At 46.8% G+C, this 20,701-nt stretch overlaps 1 protein-coding gene across 7 annotated transcripts in view; it reads left to right on the top strand.

Annotated features, from left to right (window-relative positions):
- Positions 1 to 20,701, top strand: part of LOC141047636 (lipopolysaccharide-induced tumor necrosis factor-alpha factor homolog) — a 156,969-nt gene that overhangs the window by 110,096 nt on the left and 26,172 nt on the right. For all 7 annotated transcript variants that reach the window (XM_073542829.1, XM_073542825.1, XM_073542822.1 and 4 more), the window contains exon 2: positions 13,207 to 13,271. In XM_073542829.1, the coding sequence (XP_073398930.1) occupies positions 13,223 to 13,271 (49 nt within the window). In that variant the 5' untranslated portion in view covers positions 13,207 to 13,222. The remainder of the gene's footprint in view (positions 1 to 13,206; positions 13,272 to 20,701) is intronic.

Raw genomic sequence — 20,701 nt, forward strand, 5'->3', positions numbered from 1 at the left:
GGGGGGCCCACATGGGGGAGGTCTTAAGGGCCTTTTACACATAGCAATATCGCTAGCGATATCGCTAAAGCGTCACCGATTTTGTGACGCAACAGCGATATTGCTAGCGATCTCGCTACATGTGACTCTTACCTCCGACCGGCCCTCCCCGCTGGATATCGCTGATCGCGCGAGAACGTCCTGGGCCGTTTTCTTCTCGCTGGAGTCCTGCTGGTGCCGACGAGCGACGCATGGACGCAGGTGGAAGACGTCATCATCGCTGCCTTCTGACAGGTAAGTAACGAAAGCCGAACGTCGCTGGTGAGATCTGCCTGTTTGGCAGCTCACTAGCGACCATTTAGCGATGCACCAGTGATCCTGACCGGGTCGTATCGTTGTCGGGATCGCTGGTGCATCGCTAAATGTAGCGGGACCTTTAGTCCATGGTCTATGGGAGCATCATCAGGTAGAAATGTCCTCTAACCTGAAAGAGCTAACAGCAATAGAGCAGGCAGTTAAAAGCCTCCTTGTGTATCTACAGGGTCATCATGTTCGAATATTCTCCGACAATCAGGTCACCGTGGCTTATATCAACCACCAAGTTGGGACTCGTTCCAGACCCCTGATGAATGTAGCAGAGCAGCTTTTCCAACTGGCAGAGCAGCATTTTCTGTCTTTAACAGCTCAGCATATAAAAAGAAGAGGAAACACCACGGCGGACTTCTTAAGCTGCAACCTGCTGAAACAAGGGGAATTGTCCTTAAAAACCTCCATCTTCAACCTGATCGTACAAAAATGGGGGCAGCCAGAAGTGGACCTTTTCGCCACCAGAGAGAACAGGAAGGTGCCTCAGTTTTGCTCTCTAAATCCCAGAGAAGGCCCTCTGGCAGCAGATTCCCTCTGGCAGTAGATGCCCTTCTGATTAAAGTGAGACTTCAGGCTAGCATATGCCTTCCCTCCCCTGTCTCTACTATCCCTGGTGATGAGAAAAATCAGGAAGGACATGGCGAAGATTATAGTGATCGCCCCGTTTTGGCCCAGGAGGGCATGATTCTCATGCCTCAGGACCATGTCTGTGTCCGATCCATTTGTCCTACCAGACATCCCGGATCTCCTATCCCAGGGCCCAGTTTACCATCCTCAGGTGGCTGGCCTACATCTGATGGCGTAGATTTTGAACGGTCACTGCTGAAAGAGGTTTCTCCCCAGCCTTGATTAACACCCTGCTTAAGAGCAGAAAGCCGATCATAACCAAAATCTACGTTAGGATCTGGAAAAGATTCCTTCAGAACTCAGGGGTAGTAGCTGGACAGTCCACACTGATAGCGCAGATCCTAGAGTTCTTACAAAGAGGTCTGGACATGGGGCTTTCCACCAGTACCCTTAAAGTACAAGTGTCAGCCTTAGGGGCCCTTTTTAACTGCAACATCGCCAGTAACTACTGGATCAGTAGATTTATTAAAGCAGCAGGCAGGTCCAGACCGGTAGTGAAAGATAGGTTTATGCCATGGGATCTAAACCTAGTCCTCATGGCCCTGACAGAGGCCCCGTTTGAACCTATTTCATCAGCCTCTATAAAAAAAATCTGTCCCTTAAAGCAGCCTTTCTGGTAGCACTGACATCAGCCCATAGAGTAAGTGATATCCAGGTGTTGTCTAGACTTCCTCCTTATGGAGCGCCCTGCGGGGCCTGGGGGTACTCGGTACCGGGCCCGTCGACTTCCATGGGGGATGGTATCACGGCGGCGGCGACCCGGTCCGTGGCCCAGAGGCATCCAGTAATAAAATAGGGGAAAGTTGTGTGGTATTTATGTGGTAAAAATGAAAATAAAGCTATTAGATGGTGAAATACGTGACGCCACCTGTGGTATTCTAGTCAGAGGTGACCAGCGCTGCGGTGTTGCTTCTCAGGGATTGATGTTGGGCACAGCTATGATGTTGTAGCCCTCCACAGGTAGGGCTGTAGTCCCAGGGCAAAGATGTTAAATAAATAGTAAAAATGGCTGTAAACGTTGGGGTGCAGATAAATGAGAGACAGAGAGGTGCAGTTTCTTTACCTTTTACTGGTAATAGGTTGCAGTCTGGAGTACCACATACAGGTGATGGAATGAGTCCAGCTCTCCTGGAGGCATTCAGGGGATCCACCTTGCCAGGTGGGGATTTAGGACCTTCCTTTCTGTGCTATGTGTGTGGGTCTCCGCTGTATATAACTATGCTGCGACCCTCTATTCGTGATGGTTTCACTAACCTGTACGGCTGTCAGCGTGAACCTATTGCACAGGTACCGTCCTTTTCACCATCAGCCCCGGGCTCCTTATCCGCTGACGTGCCCTCAGTTGTTCAATCTCCCACAGGAATTTACAATTCCCTGTACTTTCAGATTCGGCGGCAGGACATACAGCTCCTGTCCGCCCAGGACTCTGATTTCCCTTTTCTCCCTATTAGCGCTTCGCTCAGGGGTCTGCTATATGCAGTATTTTAGCTTTCCCAGAGCCTCTTATCTCTGCTCATGTCCTTTTCCTTCTTCACAGATCAGCTCCCTGTCTTGAACTGACAAGATCTTCCAGAAGATCTTTTACCTCACGTCCTCACATTTAACTGTCATTATCATTTCTCCTCACAGCTCACAGTTGCTTCGTTTCCATGACAACCCCCTCAGCTGACTTCTAGCTGACTCACCTACCCCCTCTGCTGGCCAGAATTTATAAGGCATCTCCCTTTTCCGACCTGCAGCAGGAAATTGTGATTAAATCTATGCTGCCTGGCATGGGGGTCCCTTTCAGCCTCCAAGCATGGCTTTACCCATTAGAGGGAGGTAATGTCACTGTGACAACCGGACTCTGGGGTGTCACATTTACATACAATTCAGGGATGATAGGGTAATACTTACACCTGTTCAAGCATTCTTGCCTAAGGTAGCTTCCAGTTTCCACAGAACACAGGAAATAGTCCTTCCACCCTACCTCCCTAATCTAGTCAATGAAAGGAAAGGAAACTACACACCCTAGGCGTTAGGAGATGTCTCCTGGAATACCTGGCAGTTACGGATCCCTGGAAAAAAGATAATGTCTTGCTTATTTCCTATCAGGGCACTAGGAAGGGCCTTAGGACATCAAAAAGCTCACTAGCTAGGTGGATTAGGGAGGCCATTTCATTAGCATACACTTCGAAGGGTAGGTCAGCACATGGCAAGCTGAAGGTGCATTCCACCAGAGCCATGGCAACCTCGTGGGCAGAGAGATCGGAAGTCTCGATCAACCAAATATGTAAGGCAGCTACCTGGTCCTCTCCAAGCACCTTTTACAACCATTATAGGCTAGACTTGAATGCTTCCTCAGACCTCTCCTTTGGTGTAAGGGTTCTGCAGGCTGTAGTCCCTCCCTAAGTAGTTATTACTCTCTGTAATTCTCTCAGGTGGTGCTGTCATGGACGATCGAATAAAGTCTTAATCACCGGTTAACAGTATTTTTCGGAGTCCGTGAGAGCAGCCATAGATTCCCTCCCTTTTATTTTAGTTTGGGTGTGCACTTCTTCCTCTTATATGTACACTGGTAATAGTTAAGTAGAGTTGTTAGGCGTCGGGTTCCTGTCACTGCACAGCAGGAGTCCCGAGCCTTACATTCAGCAGTCTCCCTTTCCTCTCCGGCCGCAGAGGAGGCTGCTCAGCAGACTCGTCGATCCAGGCGCTCTGCTCGGACCAGCTCTGTGGGTTTGGTTGCTGATGCCACCTCTGGTACAGCTATAGCAACACATGCTGGCCAGCAGCGAGCTACTCCAGGAAAAAAGTCCTCCTTTCAGTACACTGAGCATGCCCGTGGGATGACCTCTCATTGGAGATCGGAGGTCACATGCTCAGGTCCTTCTCCAGCTCGGATTGGACCATCAGAAAGGTCAGGAAGGTCCCGGAAGGACGCTGCTATAAAAAAGTCGCATGACTGCTCAGCCATGCACTAGTATATACTCAAATAGTTATGGAGTGTATGATGATGGATGCATGTATCTGGTGACTGACTCATTATGAAACCCCTTCCCTTTGATACATATATTTGTAGGATTTAGAGTCTGAGTCAGCGCCTGTCAGTGGCTAGTCTATATGCCACAGTGCATACCATCCGTCTGCACACTAGTGTCCGATGGTGTCGCCCACTGCAGGGCAAGTGACAGCCACTCTGGTGCAACGCCTTGCGCAACCTGTGCGCTTATCTGGCCCAACCCAGGGTGATTAGTGGCGTCCACCTGAGCGGCGCTGTGCACACTTGCACGCATTATTTATTTAACCCTTGCTGGCATCGCAGTCGTGGCGCCGAGCGCTAGTGGTCTAGAGGGATTTCAGTCCTGCGGTCTAAGGGCTGAGTTCTGTGACCATACGCTAGCGCTCACACTGCCGAGCTCTGTGAGCAATAACAGGCTACGGCATTTATTTGGCGGTTGTGTGGCTCTGAGAGATAACAGTCCGCCTCTGCACACATTGGGTGAGGTTAACCCCATCTGTTCCTTTATTATACCGCCATATCACGTCCGCCATTACCGAGCATCAGTTAACACCTCTGCACGGTGGACCCCCAAGAGTATTGTACATAAATGTACATGCCATTAACCTTGGTGGTCCTCTTGTGCTCTGTAAACCAACTGATGTGTGGGAGAGGTGCCGCCCTTATGTATCTGTAGGATTTCCTGTTCCTGAAGGGAAGATCCCCTCTCTCAGGTGGTGCTGTCATGGACTCTGAAAAATACCATTAATCGGTGAGTAACTAAGAGTTTATAAGCAGTCAGTAAAAGGAGAATGAGGAGGCTCTTGGGTATTGGCGCCCTACTCTTTTTCATGAGTGCTGCCCTTAATTTATTTTGAGTGGCATTTCAACGCACCCGTTTAGGGTAAGTTCCCTTTTTTTTAAGCTTTAGACACTGCATAGTTTTGCACTGCAAAAAAAATGCAATGTATGGCTACATTCCAACGATGAGCTCCTGGTGTATTTTAGCACTGCATATGCAGAGTCTTAGGCCGGGGTCACACTAACCTGCTCAAAATACGGTCCGTAGATTACAGGCGTAATACGGATGAATGTCCCCTAAATAGTGCTCCGTAGGTCATCTGTAAGCAAGGTGCGGTCGCGTATTTTGCGCATGTCTGCATCCGTATGTAATCCGTATGGCATCCGTATGCAATCCGTATGGCGAGATTTTCTCGCAGCCTTGCAAAATGGACATTTAACGGTTTTGAGGCCTGCTAACAATTTAAATCATTAGCCTGCACCCTATTTATACACTCAGAAACAGGTGGCTGCCTCCATTCTGTCCATTTGTGACCTTGCTTTCACGAGGTGTGTTGGTGTTCTTTGTGCAACATGGCAGAGGGTCTGAGATTCAATACAACTGAGCAGGTTCTCTTCAACTGGCTTTTGTCACGGCGCTTTGGGCAACCATACCCAGTGATAGTGGATCCGCGGAGGAGGAGACGCATGTGGGTCCATCCACTTTTGAGGCAACGACTCACAAGAGGTCATTTTCACCGCCTCTATTCTTCTCTGCGGGAGCATCCAGTGAAATTTTACCAATACTGTCGCATGAGCATTTCCACATTTGATCGACTCTTGGAGACAGTGCGCCCTGGGATAACCTTTCAGGACACAAGGATGCGCAAAGCTATATCTGCAGAGGAGCGACTTCTACTCACAATACGGTATGTACTACACAACCACATTCTCTATGTTCATAATGTGTGGGCTAAAGTATGTTTTTTTGCCTTCTTGGACTAAGTTTAATGCCCTCATCTTACTCCAAGTATGGTTCAACTTACACAACAGAATGTTATGTCTAATATGTACTGCATATCACTTAGTCATTGTGCAACCAAATATGTGTGTGTTATTCTATCTCAATTCCTACCAAGTTTGGTGGGCATGTAACTGATGTTTTTGGACTTTATGCATTCTAAAATTATCAATTTCTGTTGTTCTACAGCTTCCTGTCCACTGGCCTGTCTTATGCCGCCCTCCACCATGAGTTTCTCATTGGAAGATCAACCATTTCAGGCATAGTGAGGTCTACATATACAGAAATCTGGACAAGACTCCATCAAGTGGTCATGCACGAGCCCAGGATGGAAGACTGGTTGAGGATATCAAGGGACTTTGAGGAGGACGGCCAGTTTCCAAATTGTATTGGGGCCCTGGATGGCAAACATATCCGGGTGCGTAAGCCGCCGAACTCTGGCTCCCAATTCATCAATTATAAACAATACTTTTCTGTTGTATTGTTGGCTCTGGTAGACCCTCAATACAAGTTTATAATTGTTGACATTGGGGCCTATGGAAGGACGGGAGACTCTAGAGTCTTCAATACTTCCATAATGGCTCGGCGGCTACGCACCAACCAGTTGGATCTACCACCACCACGCCAGCTACCAGGCTCCCCTGAAGAATCAGTCCCTTATGTCCTTGTGGCAGATGAGGCCTTTCAGTTATCGCGCAATGTCATGAGGCCATATCCCCGGCGCAACCTTGACCACAGGCGCAGAATTTTTAACTTGCGCCTATCACGTGCTAGGCGACTGGTGGAGTGTTCCTTTGGGATTCTTTGTGCCAAATGGCGGGTACTCCAGTCTGCCATTCAGTTGAGTGAACAAAATGTGAATGAAATTGTGAAAGCCTGTGTTGTTCTTCATAACTTCACCAGGATACATGATTGTTCCTCCTCTGCTGGTGTTGTGCGTAGGCCAGACAATGTGCGCAGGGTGAGACCACCTATGAACCCTCAACGTAGACCGCTCTCTGGCCTCAAAGTGCGTGATATTTTCACTAATTACTTTATCTCACCTGAGGGGGCAACTTCTTGGCAAGAGCATGCTGTGTCTATGTTATAATTTGTTTCTTTAAGTGTGTCTAAATATATATTACTCAACCCCTTATGATTCTATGACTGTTTCATTGCATTGGTTAGTGTATGTTAGTATGTTGACAGGGTTTTTGAGAAATCACACAGAGACGTTAACTATAGTAGACAAATTTTTAGTTTTGCCTTTTTTTTTTGTTTTGTTTCTTAAAGGCAAACATAATATTGCCATATGAATATTTTGGCAATGGGCAAAATTGCCCTTTTTGCCTTCTTAAACTTTTTTGAAAAGTAACATTATATAACATAACCCAAAAAAACATTAGGCAATAACAACATTGCTGCATGAGAATACTTAACTACAAAGGAAAAAAATAGGTGAGCTCCATCAACAAAATTTTTTCCAATCATAGAAATATTCCACCATGACAGGCAAGGCTACCTCACGGCTTTCAGACAGATATTACCTGTCTGTAGAACAGAGAATATTTAACCATGCTATACTGGAAAGGATGAAAAAACAAAACTCACTTGTTAAGACATAGAGAGAGCGTGATATTCTGAAGGCTGGTCGCCTTGATTTGTTACAATAGATTGCTAGCAAAAAAGGTGACTACTTCACTAAGGCCAGCACGCCTTTCCTAGGCATTAGCAAGTGAGTAGTGTATTTTCATCCTTTGACTTTACAGTATAGCGCGTTTAAATATTCTCTTTTGTACACACATGTAATATCTGTCTGAAAGGCGTGAGGTAGCCTTGCCTGTCATGATGGATTCTTAATATGATTGGAAAACATTGTTAAAAAATTAGAATGTTAAATTTTGTAGCAAAGTTTGGTGATAGAGAACACCTGTTTTTTCCTTTGTATTTGGAGCACCAGTGAAACCGCACTGGACATCTACGGCCATCAGACTTATAAATCCTCATAGGTTGGGGAAGGGGAACGTGGAAGAGCAGCCTGTGGGTGCTGCTGCACACTGTGGCCAACATCGCCCTGTGTGGGGCCATACTGTTGCCCATGATGTGGGAATTGTCCTGCCTCCTGGGACTGTTGGGGATACTGGCCAGAGTAATGATTGGGAGGGGCATCTTGTTGGCTGTGGTAGGCACGTGGCTCATACCCACCAAGATAGCCATATCGTCCCCAACCAGGTTGGGAGCAGTCTCCAACACTGGGTGGGTACAAGTGGCCATATTGGTGGGGTTTGCTAGAGGCTGACATTTGTGGCTGCTGAATAGAAGGTTGGGTAGTGGGAGGAAGGGGTGAGGTGTAGGCCCACGTATTAGAGGATGTTCGGACCCTGCTTGAGCAAGCATCTGTGTGGATGGTCTCATGCGCATTAGATTTCTGGGGGAAAGCTGCCACCTCTCCAGATATTCGAAAAGTTCATATGGGGTATTGGGGGGGGTGCTTGCATCAAGCAGGATCTGAAAACATCACCTAATACGGAGCCTGACCTCACGGGTAAGGGCACGGCGATAAAGGGTGAGGCTACGTGAGTAGGCCTCCCCATCATCTGTAGTTACTCTTGATAAATAATTTAGCACCCCTGTGTCCACATTGGTCCTGCTCTCTTGAACAGTGACCTGGCGCCTTCTTCGTGTTCGCCGGGATGTAACAGCAGCCTGTGGGGATCCCCTGATATGGCCAGTTGGGCTGCTGCTCAAGTTGCCGGGCTCTTCCAGGATGGGTGATGGGGCAGCAGCAGACCGTCCTGGTGGTGTTGTGTGTTGGGCAGCCAATGGGTTCTCCTGTGATGCCTCATCTTCTGCCATCCTTCTTGTAGGGGGAGAAGATGGGCCAGCCACCTCATCCCCTACAGGATCAATTATGGGCTCTGCCTCTGAGGCCGTTCCTCGATCCGTAAGGTTGGATTGAGTTCTGTTATGAAATAGAACAGAGGCAAAAATACATCAATATTTTTGGCCCTGTAAAGTATTTGTGTAATGTGGTGTGAGGTATCTACTTACAGTCTCAGATCCAGAATTGGGGCGAGGAAGGAGAGTCGGTCGTAATAAATATATTTCCTTTTGACGTATCCCGCATCCCCACTCCTGGACCACTGCTGGCGTTCCCGGAGGTATTGGTCCCGGATGCTTCGCCAGCGTTTCATCACATCTTCCACTGCAATGTGACAGGAAATATTGTCAAATTCACATATTTGATAGGTCACATTTGCTACCAGTAGTCTAGGCATGGGGCCTTCTGGGGTGTGCTTTCTACCCATGGTGGCATATCTAATTGGGCAGATACACAGGGTCTCTTTAGCTACACTTAATAATTGGTTTGTCTAGGAGGATGAGGAGCTTGTGGCCTAACCCCAAATTATGGCTGTGTGAATCCACGTGTCACATCCAAATCTAACGGCCTCATGAGGCAAAAAGTACATGCACAGGAGGGGGGGGTGCTGATTCTATATTCCTTTTTTGTTGTGCGCTAAGGTTACTCATGTTTTGCCTTGTACTTATGAATTTTATGCTGCTCCTCACGTGGTCGGTCACCAAAGTCATGGTACATCTGGCGACAGATGCGCCGACCATGACGCCTCCTTTCTTGCCCGGTTTGCATAATTGGCATCGCGTTGGTCCCAGATTTTGGGACGCTCCTGCACCAGGACAATGAGCATCTCCACATTTATGTAAGTGGACTCCATGCTGCTGCTGTACTCCGTGGAGGCGTACTTCCGGGATGTCTGGAGCGCTTTTTGAGGTCATTTGCATGTCTAGGCTTCCTGATGATGGATTGGCCCATTTCCCGTCACCAGCCAAAAGACCTGCGTATTGCTCGCAGGTCACACGTCTGGTCCGTGTGTAATCAGTATTTTTTGCACACCCATAGACTTGCATTGGCGTACTACGGCCGTAGTACGCTGACAATCGCAGCATGCTGCGATTGGCACGGAGCGTAGAATACGGATGAGAAATATACGCCTGGTGCGAGTGACTCCATAGAGAATCATTTGTCCGTGTCTAATGCGTGCTTTTAGCGCCTCTCACTCGACCGTATTCCTCGCCAGTGTGACCCCGGCCTTACAGTTGTAGCAAAGTGGATGGGATTTCTAGAATCTCATGATGACTTTTTTTTTAAATTTTGATACCTAGCATAGATTGACCTGTGGTGCATGTCTCATATCCGCAATATATCTTGTGGGTATGCTGAGTTTCATGTGTGTATTGTCCCCATAATATTGCATTAGACAGAAAATATTCTGCATATTACTGTATAAGGCTAATTTCACACTTGCTTTTTTTTGCAGCGCGTTTTTCCCGCAAAAAAACGCATTGAAAAAACGCATACAAATGCTGCGTTTTTTTCAAGCATTTTTATGAGCATGCATGAAAAAAACGCAGCGTTTTTATGCGTTTGTATGTGTTTTTAGTGCTTTTTTACCGCGTTTGCGTTTTTTTCCAACATTAGGTGGCCCCTCACACTAACCCAAACCATGACTTTACTAACCCTGACCCTAACCCTAACCCTGACCCTAACCCTGACCCTGACCCTGACCCTAACCCTTAACCAAACCATACTAACCCTAACCCTAACCCTGACCCTAACCCTTAACCAAACCATACTAACCCTAACCCTAACCCTAGCTAACCCTAACCCTAGCCCTAAACCCCCTTAACTAACCCTAACTCTAACCCAAACCCCTAAATTCCATTGTCCAACTAATGGTAAAAAAAAAACGCATGCGCAAAAAAACGCATACATAAGCATGCCAATGCGCACATATGCGCACCCATAGACTTATAATGGGTGTCTTGCTGTAAAAAAACGCATTGCGTGCGCATGCGTTTTTTTGAGGCAAGTCGGACACCCAAAAAATGCAACAGGATGCATTTTGTGCGCCCGAGCGCATACCGCAAAAAAACGCATGCGTGGAAAAACGCATACAAACGCATGTGTATGCGCACATAAGCGCATCCCATGCAAAGTATAGGAAAAAAAAACGCATGCGTTTTTTAGCGCTAAAACACCGCGAAAAAAACCGCAAGTGTGAAACCAGCCTTAAAAAAAAATATTTGTCATTCCAGGAAGTATTTAAAAAAAAATGTATTCAAGTAACAAAAGTTCACATCAACTCACCAGAATGGGTAGTTTTTCACAGTGGGTGCCGTTCACGGAAGTATCTTGGGTCCAGTTCCAGTTGAAGCAATTCGGGATATGTAAATCATACCTAGCATCCACTCACAAAACTTATTTAATGATATGCACTAAAAATAAAAGTAGTTAAAAAAGAAAACCACTTTTTTTCTATGCGTTTTCAGACTTAGTGTTTAACTTTGTGTTTTAACTACTACTTTTAAAGCATTTCAATAAATAATGATTTAAAAAAGTGTTTTGTGGGCGGATGCTGGATACGTGTGTGTAATAGATCATTTTTATTATACATTGTCATCAGTGCCGTATTTGGCATTCATGCTGCCCCAGGCACTGTAAATGGTTACTCCCCCTATTGGTAAGTCAGACAACAGTCTCATGCAGCTGTCAGTGTTACAGGTACAAATTCTATCCGTAGTTTTCACAGCTACAGGTAACCATTATAGTCTATGAGGCAGTCCACATATCTCTGATTTTTCACGGACTGTCATGGTCAAAAGTGTTGGCACCCTTGAAATTGTTTCAGAAAAATAAGTAATTCTCCCAGAAAAATATTGCCATTAAATGATTGTTTACTTCCTGTTGTGTGTATTGGAACAACACAAAAAATGTTGGTGAAAAAAGGCAAATTGGACATAATTTCATGCACAACTCCAAAAATGGGCAGGACAAAATTTTGTTAAAATATCAACAATCTCAAGGTTTGTCCATCTCCAGAGATCTTAATGTTCCTTTGCTCACAGTGTGCAACATAATCAAGAAGTTTACAAGCCATTGCACTGTAGCTTATCTCCCTGGACTTGCATGGCAGAGAAAAATTGACTGGTTGCAATGCAGAATGGTGTATAAGCAGCCCCTATCAAGTTAGAAGGAAATTCAAGCTATCCTGCAGGCTCAGGGTGCATCAGTGTCAGCGCAAACTATCTGATATTTAAATGAAATGAAACGCTGCGGCAGGAGATCCAGGATTACTCCTTCTGACAGAGGCATAAAGCTAGACTGCAGTTTTCTAAAATCTACATGAGTAAGCAAAAATGTTTCTGGAAAATGCGTCTTGTAACAGAGATCAAGATAGAACTTTTTCATAAAGAACATTCTACTGTTTTACCGTAAATTAAATGAGGCCAACAAAAAAAAAAGAACACAGTACCTACAGTCAAACATGGTGAAGGCTCAAAGGTGTCTTGGAGTTACTGAACACATGTGGAGTGGTATTTAAAATTGTTGTTTGGAGAAGGGCCTTCAAATATGAGACCTGGGTCAGTTTGCAAAAGAGTGATCCAAAATGTCAGTTGAGCAGTGTAAGAAACTTGTTGATGGTTATAGGAAGCAATTGATTGCAGCTATTTATTCCAAAGGTGTACAATCAAATATTAAGATGAGGATGCCAACCATTTTGTTTAGACCATTTTTGGGGTTTAGTGAGAAATTAAGTCCGGCTGGCCTTTTTTTTTGTGTTCCAGTGCACACAAAGGAAATAAATGTGTGATTGCAATAATTTTCTGCGAGAAATACTTCATTTCCTGGAACTGGTTTATATAGAATTTTTATTAAGAATGGAATATACGTAATGTATCACAAAGGTGCACTTCCTCTGATATAAACCTGGAGTAATGCTCTAGTTCACATAGTACGAAGAGCGGCTGTTCAGCCATGTTGGCCGCAACTCTAATTGTGAGCAGCTGAAGAGTTGGGGTGGGACAGCTGCTCACCATATCTCCTCCTCCTTACTGATTCCCTTTAATTAAACCACATTGGCATTTTGACAGATGTAAGCTGAACAAAACCCATACTGCTACTGTTTGCAATACCTACAAAGTATTTATAGGTTCAGAGATCTAGTCTTCAGCACATGTATCTGGTTTGTCTCCTTTTGATCATGGGGTCAAGGTGGATAGATAAAGACTAGTGATGAGCGGGTGCTCTTTGCTCGGGTTTTCCCTGAGTATTTGGGAATGCTTGGAGATTTAGTTTGTGTTGCCGCAGCTGCATGATTTGTGGCTGCTAGACAGCCTGAATACATGTGGGGGGGATTCCCTAACAAACAGGCAATCCCCAAATGCATTCAGGCTGTCTAGCAGCCACAAATCATGCAGCTGCGGCAACACAAACTAAATCTCCGAGCACGCTCAAATACTCAGAACACCCGAGCAACGAGCATACTCGCTCATCACTAATAAAGACCTGTCTCTGCTTTCTTGATTTGTCTATTATGTTGCATAAACTGTAAATGCAAATTCAGCATTTTACTACTACATTTTTGTATTGGGTTAAAAACTAAGTATTTCTTTTCAGCTCATGAAGATTAAGGATGTTTGACCCAAAGATCCCTAGCACAACTAATATGGATCAAACTCCAGGTACAGTATAAAATGTTTGTGTAATATCTATATTTGGGTTTGATATCATAACTTCCATCCAAGTTTTATTCCTCTTAATTAGAGATGAGCGACTTTGCCTTTTTTCGGGTTGAGTCGGGTTTCATGAAACCCGACTTTCTCAAAAGTCGGGTCGAACGAAATCGGCCGATTATCGTGAAAAGTCGAAGGCCGACTGAAACACGAAACCCAATGCAAGTCAATGGGGAAGCAAAGTCGGCAGGGAGTGGAGGACAGTAAACACTCCTACAGTGCCCATTTGAATGCCAAAAACATCAATTTTTATTACTGAATGTTGTCAACCTTAATATATTTCATAATACTAGTTACGCACTGAAAACTGGAGGCTATTTGGCTAAAGTTGTGGGGGGTTAGGGCTGGCTCCATGTTTTCATGTGCCCCTGGGCCAAAGAGCGCCCCTTTAACACATACCACAACTCATGATGCTCCGATACGGCAGAGAAATAGTGGTATAGTACAATGAAAAATACTTCACTTTTTAAATCTCATGACTGATATCGATTTTAAATTCTCCAATAGCTCCAAAAACGGGCAGTATATTACTCCATACAGTATTATGGGCACCGCATAGTGCACTATACAGAGTAATGAGGCCCATATATTTCTCCATACAGAATCATTGATCCCATATAATGTTTGAAACAGTATATGATGAGCTCCACATAATGCTACAGTATATGTTGGTCCCCATGGATGAAGCTCCACTGTCTTATGGGACCAAATAATGCTCCATATATAATGGGCCCCATTTCTAATGCTCTAGTGTATAATGGGCCCTGTAAATGCTGCTCCAGTGTCTGATGTCCACCTTTGGAATGCTCCTGTGTATGGTGGGCCCCATATATCATTCTCCAGCGTAAAGTGCTCCCCAAAAATTGCTGTCCCAACATTGAAAACAATTAAATAAGTCTCCTCGCTAGGGAATCCCTGTACTAGTCTGGACTCCTCATTGTCCCCATCTTCCATCTCACTGCACTTGGCTGTTTAGGCAGAGGGCGTACAGACGTGATGTCATTGCGCTGTCTGATCAGAATATCACTGTCAGGACACGCGGAAGACGTCATGGCGGTGGAGCAGGGAGAGGTAAGTATTTCAACTTTGCAAGTGCTGTGATCCGGAGCAAGCAGGGGGGGCCCACGCAGGGGGGGCCCACCCATTGGCTCCTGCCACTAAAAGCGATCCTGCCATTTAGCGAGGCGCCATGTGCCCAGTGACCGCCAGAGAGCGAGGCGCTGTCCGCTCCTTGACCGTGAGGCACAGAGGAATGAAAGAGGATGTTGGTATGGTCAGCAAGTTACTCCCTCAGCATTTTCACAAACTGTTCACTCCTTGTGAGAGTCCCCCGCGCGCCAGGGCGATGGGAGGGTCTGAGAAAACTCTCCCCGAACTTTGTCAGTGTTCCACTGCCTCTGCTGGATTGGAGATGTCTCTCACCTGTACTCCTTGCTTGGCCAGCAAACTATGCCCTCTGCTGCCTGCTTTTTCATATGGGAATTTTTTAAATAGTATAGAAATAGAAGTCAGAACTGAATACCGACAACCTTGTTGATGCTGGTAGACTAGTCACCAACTGCCCTCTTCTGCTCACAAATCCTTTCCAACATCTGCAGTGTAGAGTTCCAATGCCTGGGGACATCACACACCAGTTGGTGTGCTGGAGCGCCCCGCGGGGCCTGGGGGTACTCTGTACCGGGCCCGTTGACTTCAATGGGGACGGTGTCATGGTGGCGGCGAACCGGTCTGTGGCCCAGAGGCGTCCAGTAATAAAATAGGGGAAAGTTGTGTGGTATTTACTTGGTAAAAATGAAAATAAAGTTATTAGATGGTGAAATACGTGACGCCACCTGTGGTATTCTGGTTAGAGGTGACCAGCGCTGCAGTGTTGTTCCTCTGGGATGGATGTTGGGCGCTGCTATGATGTTGCAGCCCTCCACAGGTAGGGCTGTAGTCCCAGGGCAAAGATGTTAAATAAATAGTAAAAGTGGCTGTAAACGTTGGGGTGCAGATAAATGAGAGAAAGACACAGAGAGGTGCGGTTTCTTTATCTTTTACTGGTAATAGGTTGCAGTCCGGAGTACCACATACAAGTTTTGGAATGAGTCCGGCTCGCCTGGAGGCATTCAGGGGAGCCACCTTGCCCGGTGGGGATTTAGGACCTTCGTTTCTGTGCTTTGTGTGTGGGTCTCCGCTGTATAAAACTATGCTGCGACCCTCTATTCATGATGGTTTCACTAACCTGTACGGCTGTCAGCGCGAGCCTATTCCACGGGTACCGTTCTCTTCACCGTCGGCCTCGGGCTCCTTATCCGCTGCTGTGCCCTCAGGTGATTAATGTTCACAGGAATTTACAATCCCCTGTACTTTCAGATTCGGCTATCAGGACTTACAGCTCCTGTCAGCCTAGGACTCTGATGTCCCTTTTCTCTTTATTAGCGCTTCACTCAGGGGTCTGCTATATGCAGTATTTTAGCTTCCCTAGAGTCTCTCAGTCTCTGCTTTTGTCCTTTCCCTCTTCACAGATCAGCTCCCTGTCTTCATCTGACAGGATCTTCCAGAAAGATCTCTTTACCTCACGTCCTCACGTTTAACTGTCATTATTTCTCCACACAGCGGTTTCGTTTCCATGACAACCCCCTCAGCTCACCTCTATCTGACTCACCAACCCCCTCTGCTGGCCAGAATTTATAAGACATCTCCCTTTTCTGACCTGCAGCAGGAAATTGTGATTAAATCTATTACCTGGCATAGGGGTCCCTTTCTGCCTCCAAGCATGACTTTACCCATTAGAGGGAGGCGATGTCACTGTGACAACCGGACTCTGGGTCGCCTCCCCACAGAGCAGACACTAGGTTCCAGCTATTGTCACACACAACCAATTCTGGCTGTGGGTTCAGGGGTGTCAGCCACAGATCTGCCTGCTCTTTCAGAACTGTCCACAACTCTTCATCGTTGTGCGGTTTGTCACCTAAGCATATTAGCTTTAGCACAGCCTGTTGCCACTTTGATGAGGCAGTGCTCCAGTGCTTCCAGCATGTGATGTACTACTTTTGGAGATGGAGGCTGAAGAGAAGGCGAAGGAGGAGGTGGTGCAGGAGCTGTAGACTGTGGGGGCAACCCAGATTTACGTAGGGTCCGCAATACTTGGGGTTGGGAGGACGTGCACCATACCAAGGTCAGAGTGGGTCCTGGCTTCCACTGTGTAAACCCAGTGTTCCCTCAGTGAGATGTACCATCCCTGACCACAAGTACTTGTCCACGTGTTTGTGGTTAGGTCGACTTTCCAAGTAACAGCATTGTGGAAGGCACGGGTAATGTTGTGGGACACGTGTTTGCGTAATGCCGGGACGGCACAGCGGGAGAAATAGTCCCGCATCTTTGTGGCCTCAGGGTGATCCTCCACTCTGCTCTCTCTTTCAAGCTACATGTCCATGTCCTTGCCTCCTCTGGCCCACTACAACTCAAACACATTTCATGGATCTGTACATTCCAAGAAACTTTAAAAATGTTTGTGCACACCCTCATGATCTCCCGCCTTGACTAGTACAACCTTCTACTGTGGTGTCCCTGAGGCTCAGTCGCCACAGAGGTACTGCACCTTCTCCTAAGGTGTGGTGCCCCACCGTCTGGGTAAGTTGGGAGCTCCTTTCCACACTCCAACACTCGCACCCCACACAACAGGGTAGTTCTGCACAACCACATTGCGGCTCAGTGCTTAGAGAGTAGCAGAGCACCTCTGGTGGTTCCCTGCTTGGAACACTGGATGTGTTGGGAGGTGGGTGGAGTTTAGATCCATATAAAAGATTGGGAAGGTTTAGAATTACAGGTCAGTCTGCAGAGGTGAGTCTGCGGGGGCAGTCTGCGAGAGCAGTCCCCTAGGAGAGTAGGAGAAGGAAGTCACTCGGAGAGGAGTGAGGATCCCTGGAAGAAGGGATGGAGGAAGGAGTGCTGCAGCTGGCTCAGTGACCTCAGAGAACAGAGAGGAGACGTGGGTTGGAAGAGGAACCCTGCCTATAGATTCTCAGCGCAAGGCCGGGGCCCGGTCCCCAAGGTTGTATGGACACTTATGGTTCTGCAGCAGACACCGGTGGAGTAGTTGGCTGTAAATGCATTACTCCCATCTAAGACTTGAGGCACAACAGCAACACAGATAGAGAGCCGGGAGTGAGGCGTCCCCAAAGCAGGCTACAGCTGTCTGCCGTGCAAGTAGAGTTCTAGGAACATCTCTTAGGAGGCATTCCAGGGTTACTAAGTACTGGAGTGCTTCACACCACAAGGCGCATTGGAGGAGTCGTTCAGGAAGGTACGTGTTGGCGGAGTGTTGGAGAGGAGAGCCCTGACTTGCCCAGGAGGTTGGTTGAGTCTTTACCCCAGAGGGCACGGCACGGAGGCGGGCACCAGTGTGTACCACGAACTGTGAGTAAAGCTTTGAAACTGCAGCTCCATTCATTTGCGCACTAACACCTTCAGCACTGCTACATCTGGTTACCAGCATCCATACCATCCTGCGCCTCTCCTCATCCTTAGCACCTAGACTGCCCTGGGACTACAGCTCCACCTGTGGGGAGCTACACCATCTTTGCTGCACCACACCATCAGTCCCAGTGGATCTGCATGCAGCGTCGGCTTAACACCTCTCTTGCCGAACACCACAGGTGGCGTCACGAACTATTCCATTAACTACCACAGACCACCCTTGACTTGGGCACCCAGGGCCACGGACCGGGTCACCGCTGCTGTGACACATCCCCCGGACACCGGCCCAGTACCGAGTAACCCCGCGGCCCTGGGAGGGCGACCCACTACTGTCTGGCCTCCCCTCTAACACTCTTGCACCACACAAATCTATCCTAAACTCTGCTGCCAGAGTAATCCAACGGTCCCTCCATTATTCCCCAGCCTCTCCTCCCTGCCAGGCCCTTCACTGCCTTCCTATTGCCCATAGGCTACAGTTCAAAACCCTAACTATGACATACCAAGCCTTCCAGAACCTGTCTCATCCATACATCTGTGACATCATCTCCCAATGTCCGACTGGGTTATGACTTCAACGCTAACCCAGTGTGCCATCAGCGAGACGTACCGTCTCTGCCCACAAGCACTTGTCTGTGGTTAGGTGCACTTTCCCTGTAACAGCAGGCTTCTTCGGGGTTCCTGGCGACACGCGTTGGGTATCCCTGTGCCCTTGCCTCCTCCGCTCCTTCCACCCATGACTTTTTGCACCAGGCTCAGGTTGTATGAGATTTTCTGGCCTCCTCATTCAGGGGATCATTATATTGTCTTGGCAGAAGCTCACCCTGACCTCTAAGAGGAAGTCTTTCTATACCACTTGGTTTAATAGTGGACTTCTTTTCAGCTATGTTATCCACCTATTCCTCTTTTGAGCAGCGCTTTCTCTAATGTTTAGCTGTATCATTTGGACAGCAGGATTTTGTATAATCTATGTATGCTGTTCATGTATAATTTGGACCAACATTGGTGCTATTCTCTTGACATAAGGGGTATATTGTTCATCTGGAGTTTGGCAGGGGCATGACCCGGGTCAATGCTCAGTTTTGTTTGCATCATGCAAGTTTAAATGTTTTTAAATTTTGCAGTGTTGTTGTGTTGTCTACTCAAAGTATTTTTTTCTGATATCATAGAGGTGATCCCTGTTTTCTGCATGCTACTTTTTCTTTGTTTGCTTATGTATCACTTTAGCATGGAACGGGTGATCCCTAGTAGTGGTGCCCTCCAGCTCTTTTTGTAAGGCTACAATCACACTATCAGTATTTGGTCAGTATTTTCTCAGTATTTGTAAGCCAAAACCAGGAGTGGGTGATAAATCCAGAAGTGGTGACGTGTTTCTATTATTCTTTTCCTCTGTTTGTTCCACTCCTGGTTTTGGCTTACAAATACTGAGGTAAAACACTAACCAAATACTGATAGTGGGACCGTAGCCTAAAGCCCCCGTTCCACATAGCGATATTGCTAGCAATATCGCTGTAACGTCACTAGTTTTTGTGACGTTATAGCAATATTGCTAGCGATATCGCTATGTCTGATACTTACCTCCGACCGCTCCTCCGCTGGTTATCGCTGATCGCACGAGAAGGTCCTGGACCATTTCTCGTCGGGCGCTTCCTGTGGTGCCGACGAGCGACGCGTGGACGCGGGCGGGAGGACGTCAGGATCGCCGCGTCTGACAGGTAAGTAGCGACCCCCGACCCCTGCTATGTCACTGGTGAGATCTGCCTGTGTGGCACCTCACTAGAGACCACTTAGCGATGCACCAGCGATCCATATATTTGTCGGGATCGCTGGTGCATCGCTAAGTGTAACGGTACCCTAAGGCTGGTAGTTTTGCTACCCCTGATGATGTGGGCATGGCCGGTGGTGCAAATGGCCTCTTTGGGGTTATCGGCAGAGTCTTTAAAAAACAACAAGACTGTTAGGCCGGGGTCACACTAACCGACGCAAAATACGGTCCCTATTTTAGATGCGTAATACGGAGAAATGTCCCCCTAAATAGTGCTTCATATGTCATCCGTAATCAAGGTGTGGTCGCGTATTTTGCGCATGTAAGCATACGTATGTAATCCGTATGCCGAGATTTTCTCGCAGGCTTGCAAAATGGACATATAATGGAGCCCTATGACAGGGTTTCAAACACAAACGAAAGAATAGATATAGACACGTAGAATATATACAGTGGGGAAAAAAAGTATTTAGTCAGTCAGCAATAGTGCAAGTTCCACCACTTAAAAAGATGAGAGGCGTCTGTAATTTACATCATAGGTAGACCTCAACTATGGGAGACAAACTGAGAAAAAAAAAATACAGAAAATAACATTGTCTGTTTTTTTTTCATTTTATTTGCATATTATGGTGGAAAATAAGTATTTGGTCAGAAACAAAATTTCATCTCAATACTTTGTGATATATCCTTTGTTGGCAATGACAGAGGTCAAACGTTTTCTGTAAGTCTTCACAAGGTTGCCACACACTGTTGTTGGTATGTTGGCCCATTCCTCCATGCAGATCTCCTCTAGAGCAGTGATGTTTTTGGCTTTTCGCTTGGCAACACGGACTTTCAACTCCCTCCAAAGGTTTTCTATAGGGTTGAGATCTGGAGACTGGCTAGGCCACTCCAGGACCTTGAAATGCTTCTTACGAAGCCACTCCTTCGTTGCCCTGGCGGTGTGCTTTGGATCATTGTCATGTTGAAAGACCCAGCCACGTTTCATCTTCAATGCCCTTGCTGATGGAAGGAGGTTTGCACTCAAAATCTCACGATACATGGCCCCATTCATTCTTTCATGTACCCGGATCAGTCGTCCTGGCCCCTTTGCAGAGAAACAGCCCCAAAGCATGATGTTTCCACCACCATGCTTTACAGTAGGTATGGTGTTTGA

Source organism: Dendrobates tinctorius, unplaced genomic scaffold (assembly GCF_039654945.1).
Source record: "Dendrobates tinctorius isolate UK_male_01 unplaced genomic scaffold, ASM3965494v1 ptg000129l, whole genome shotgun sequence".
NCBI classification, from domain to species: domain Eukaryota; kingdom Metazoa; phylum Chordata; class Amphibia; order Anura; family Dendrobatidae; genus Dendrobates; species Dendrobates tinctorius.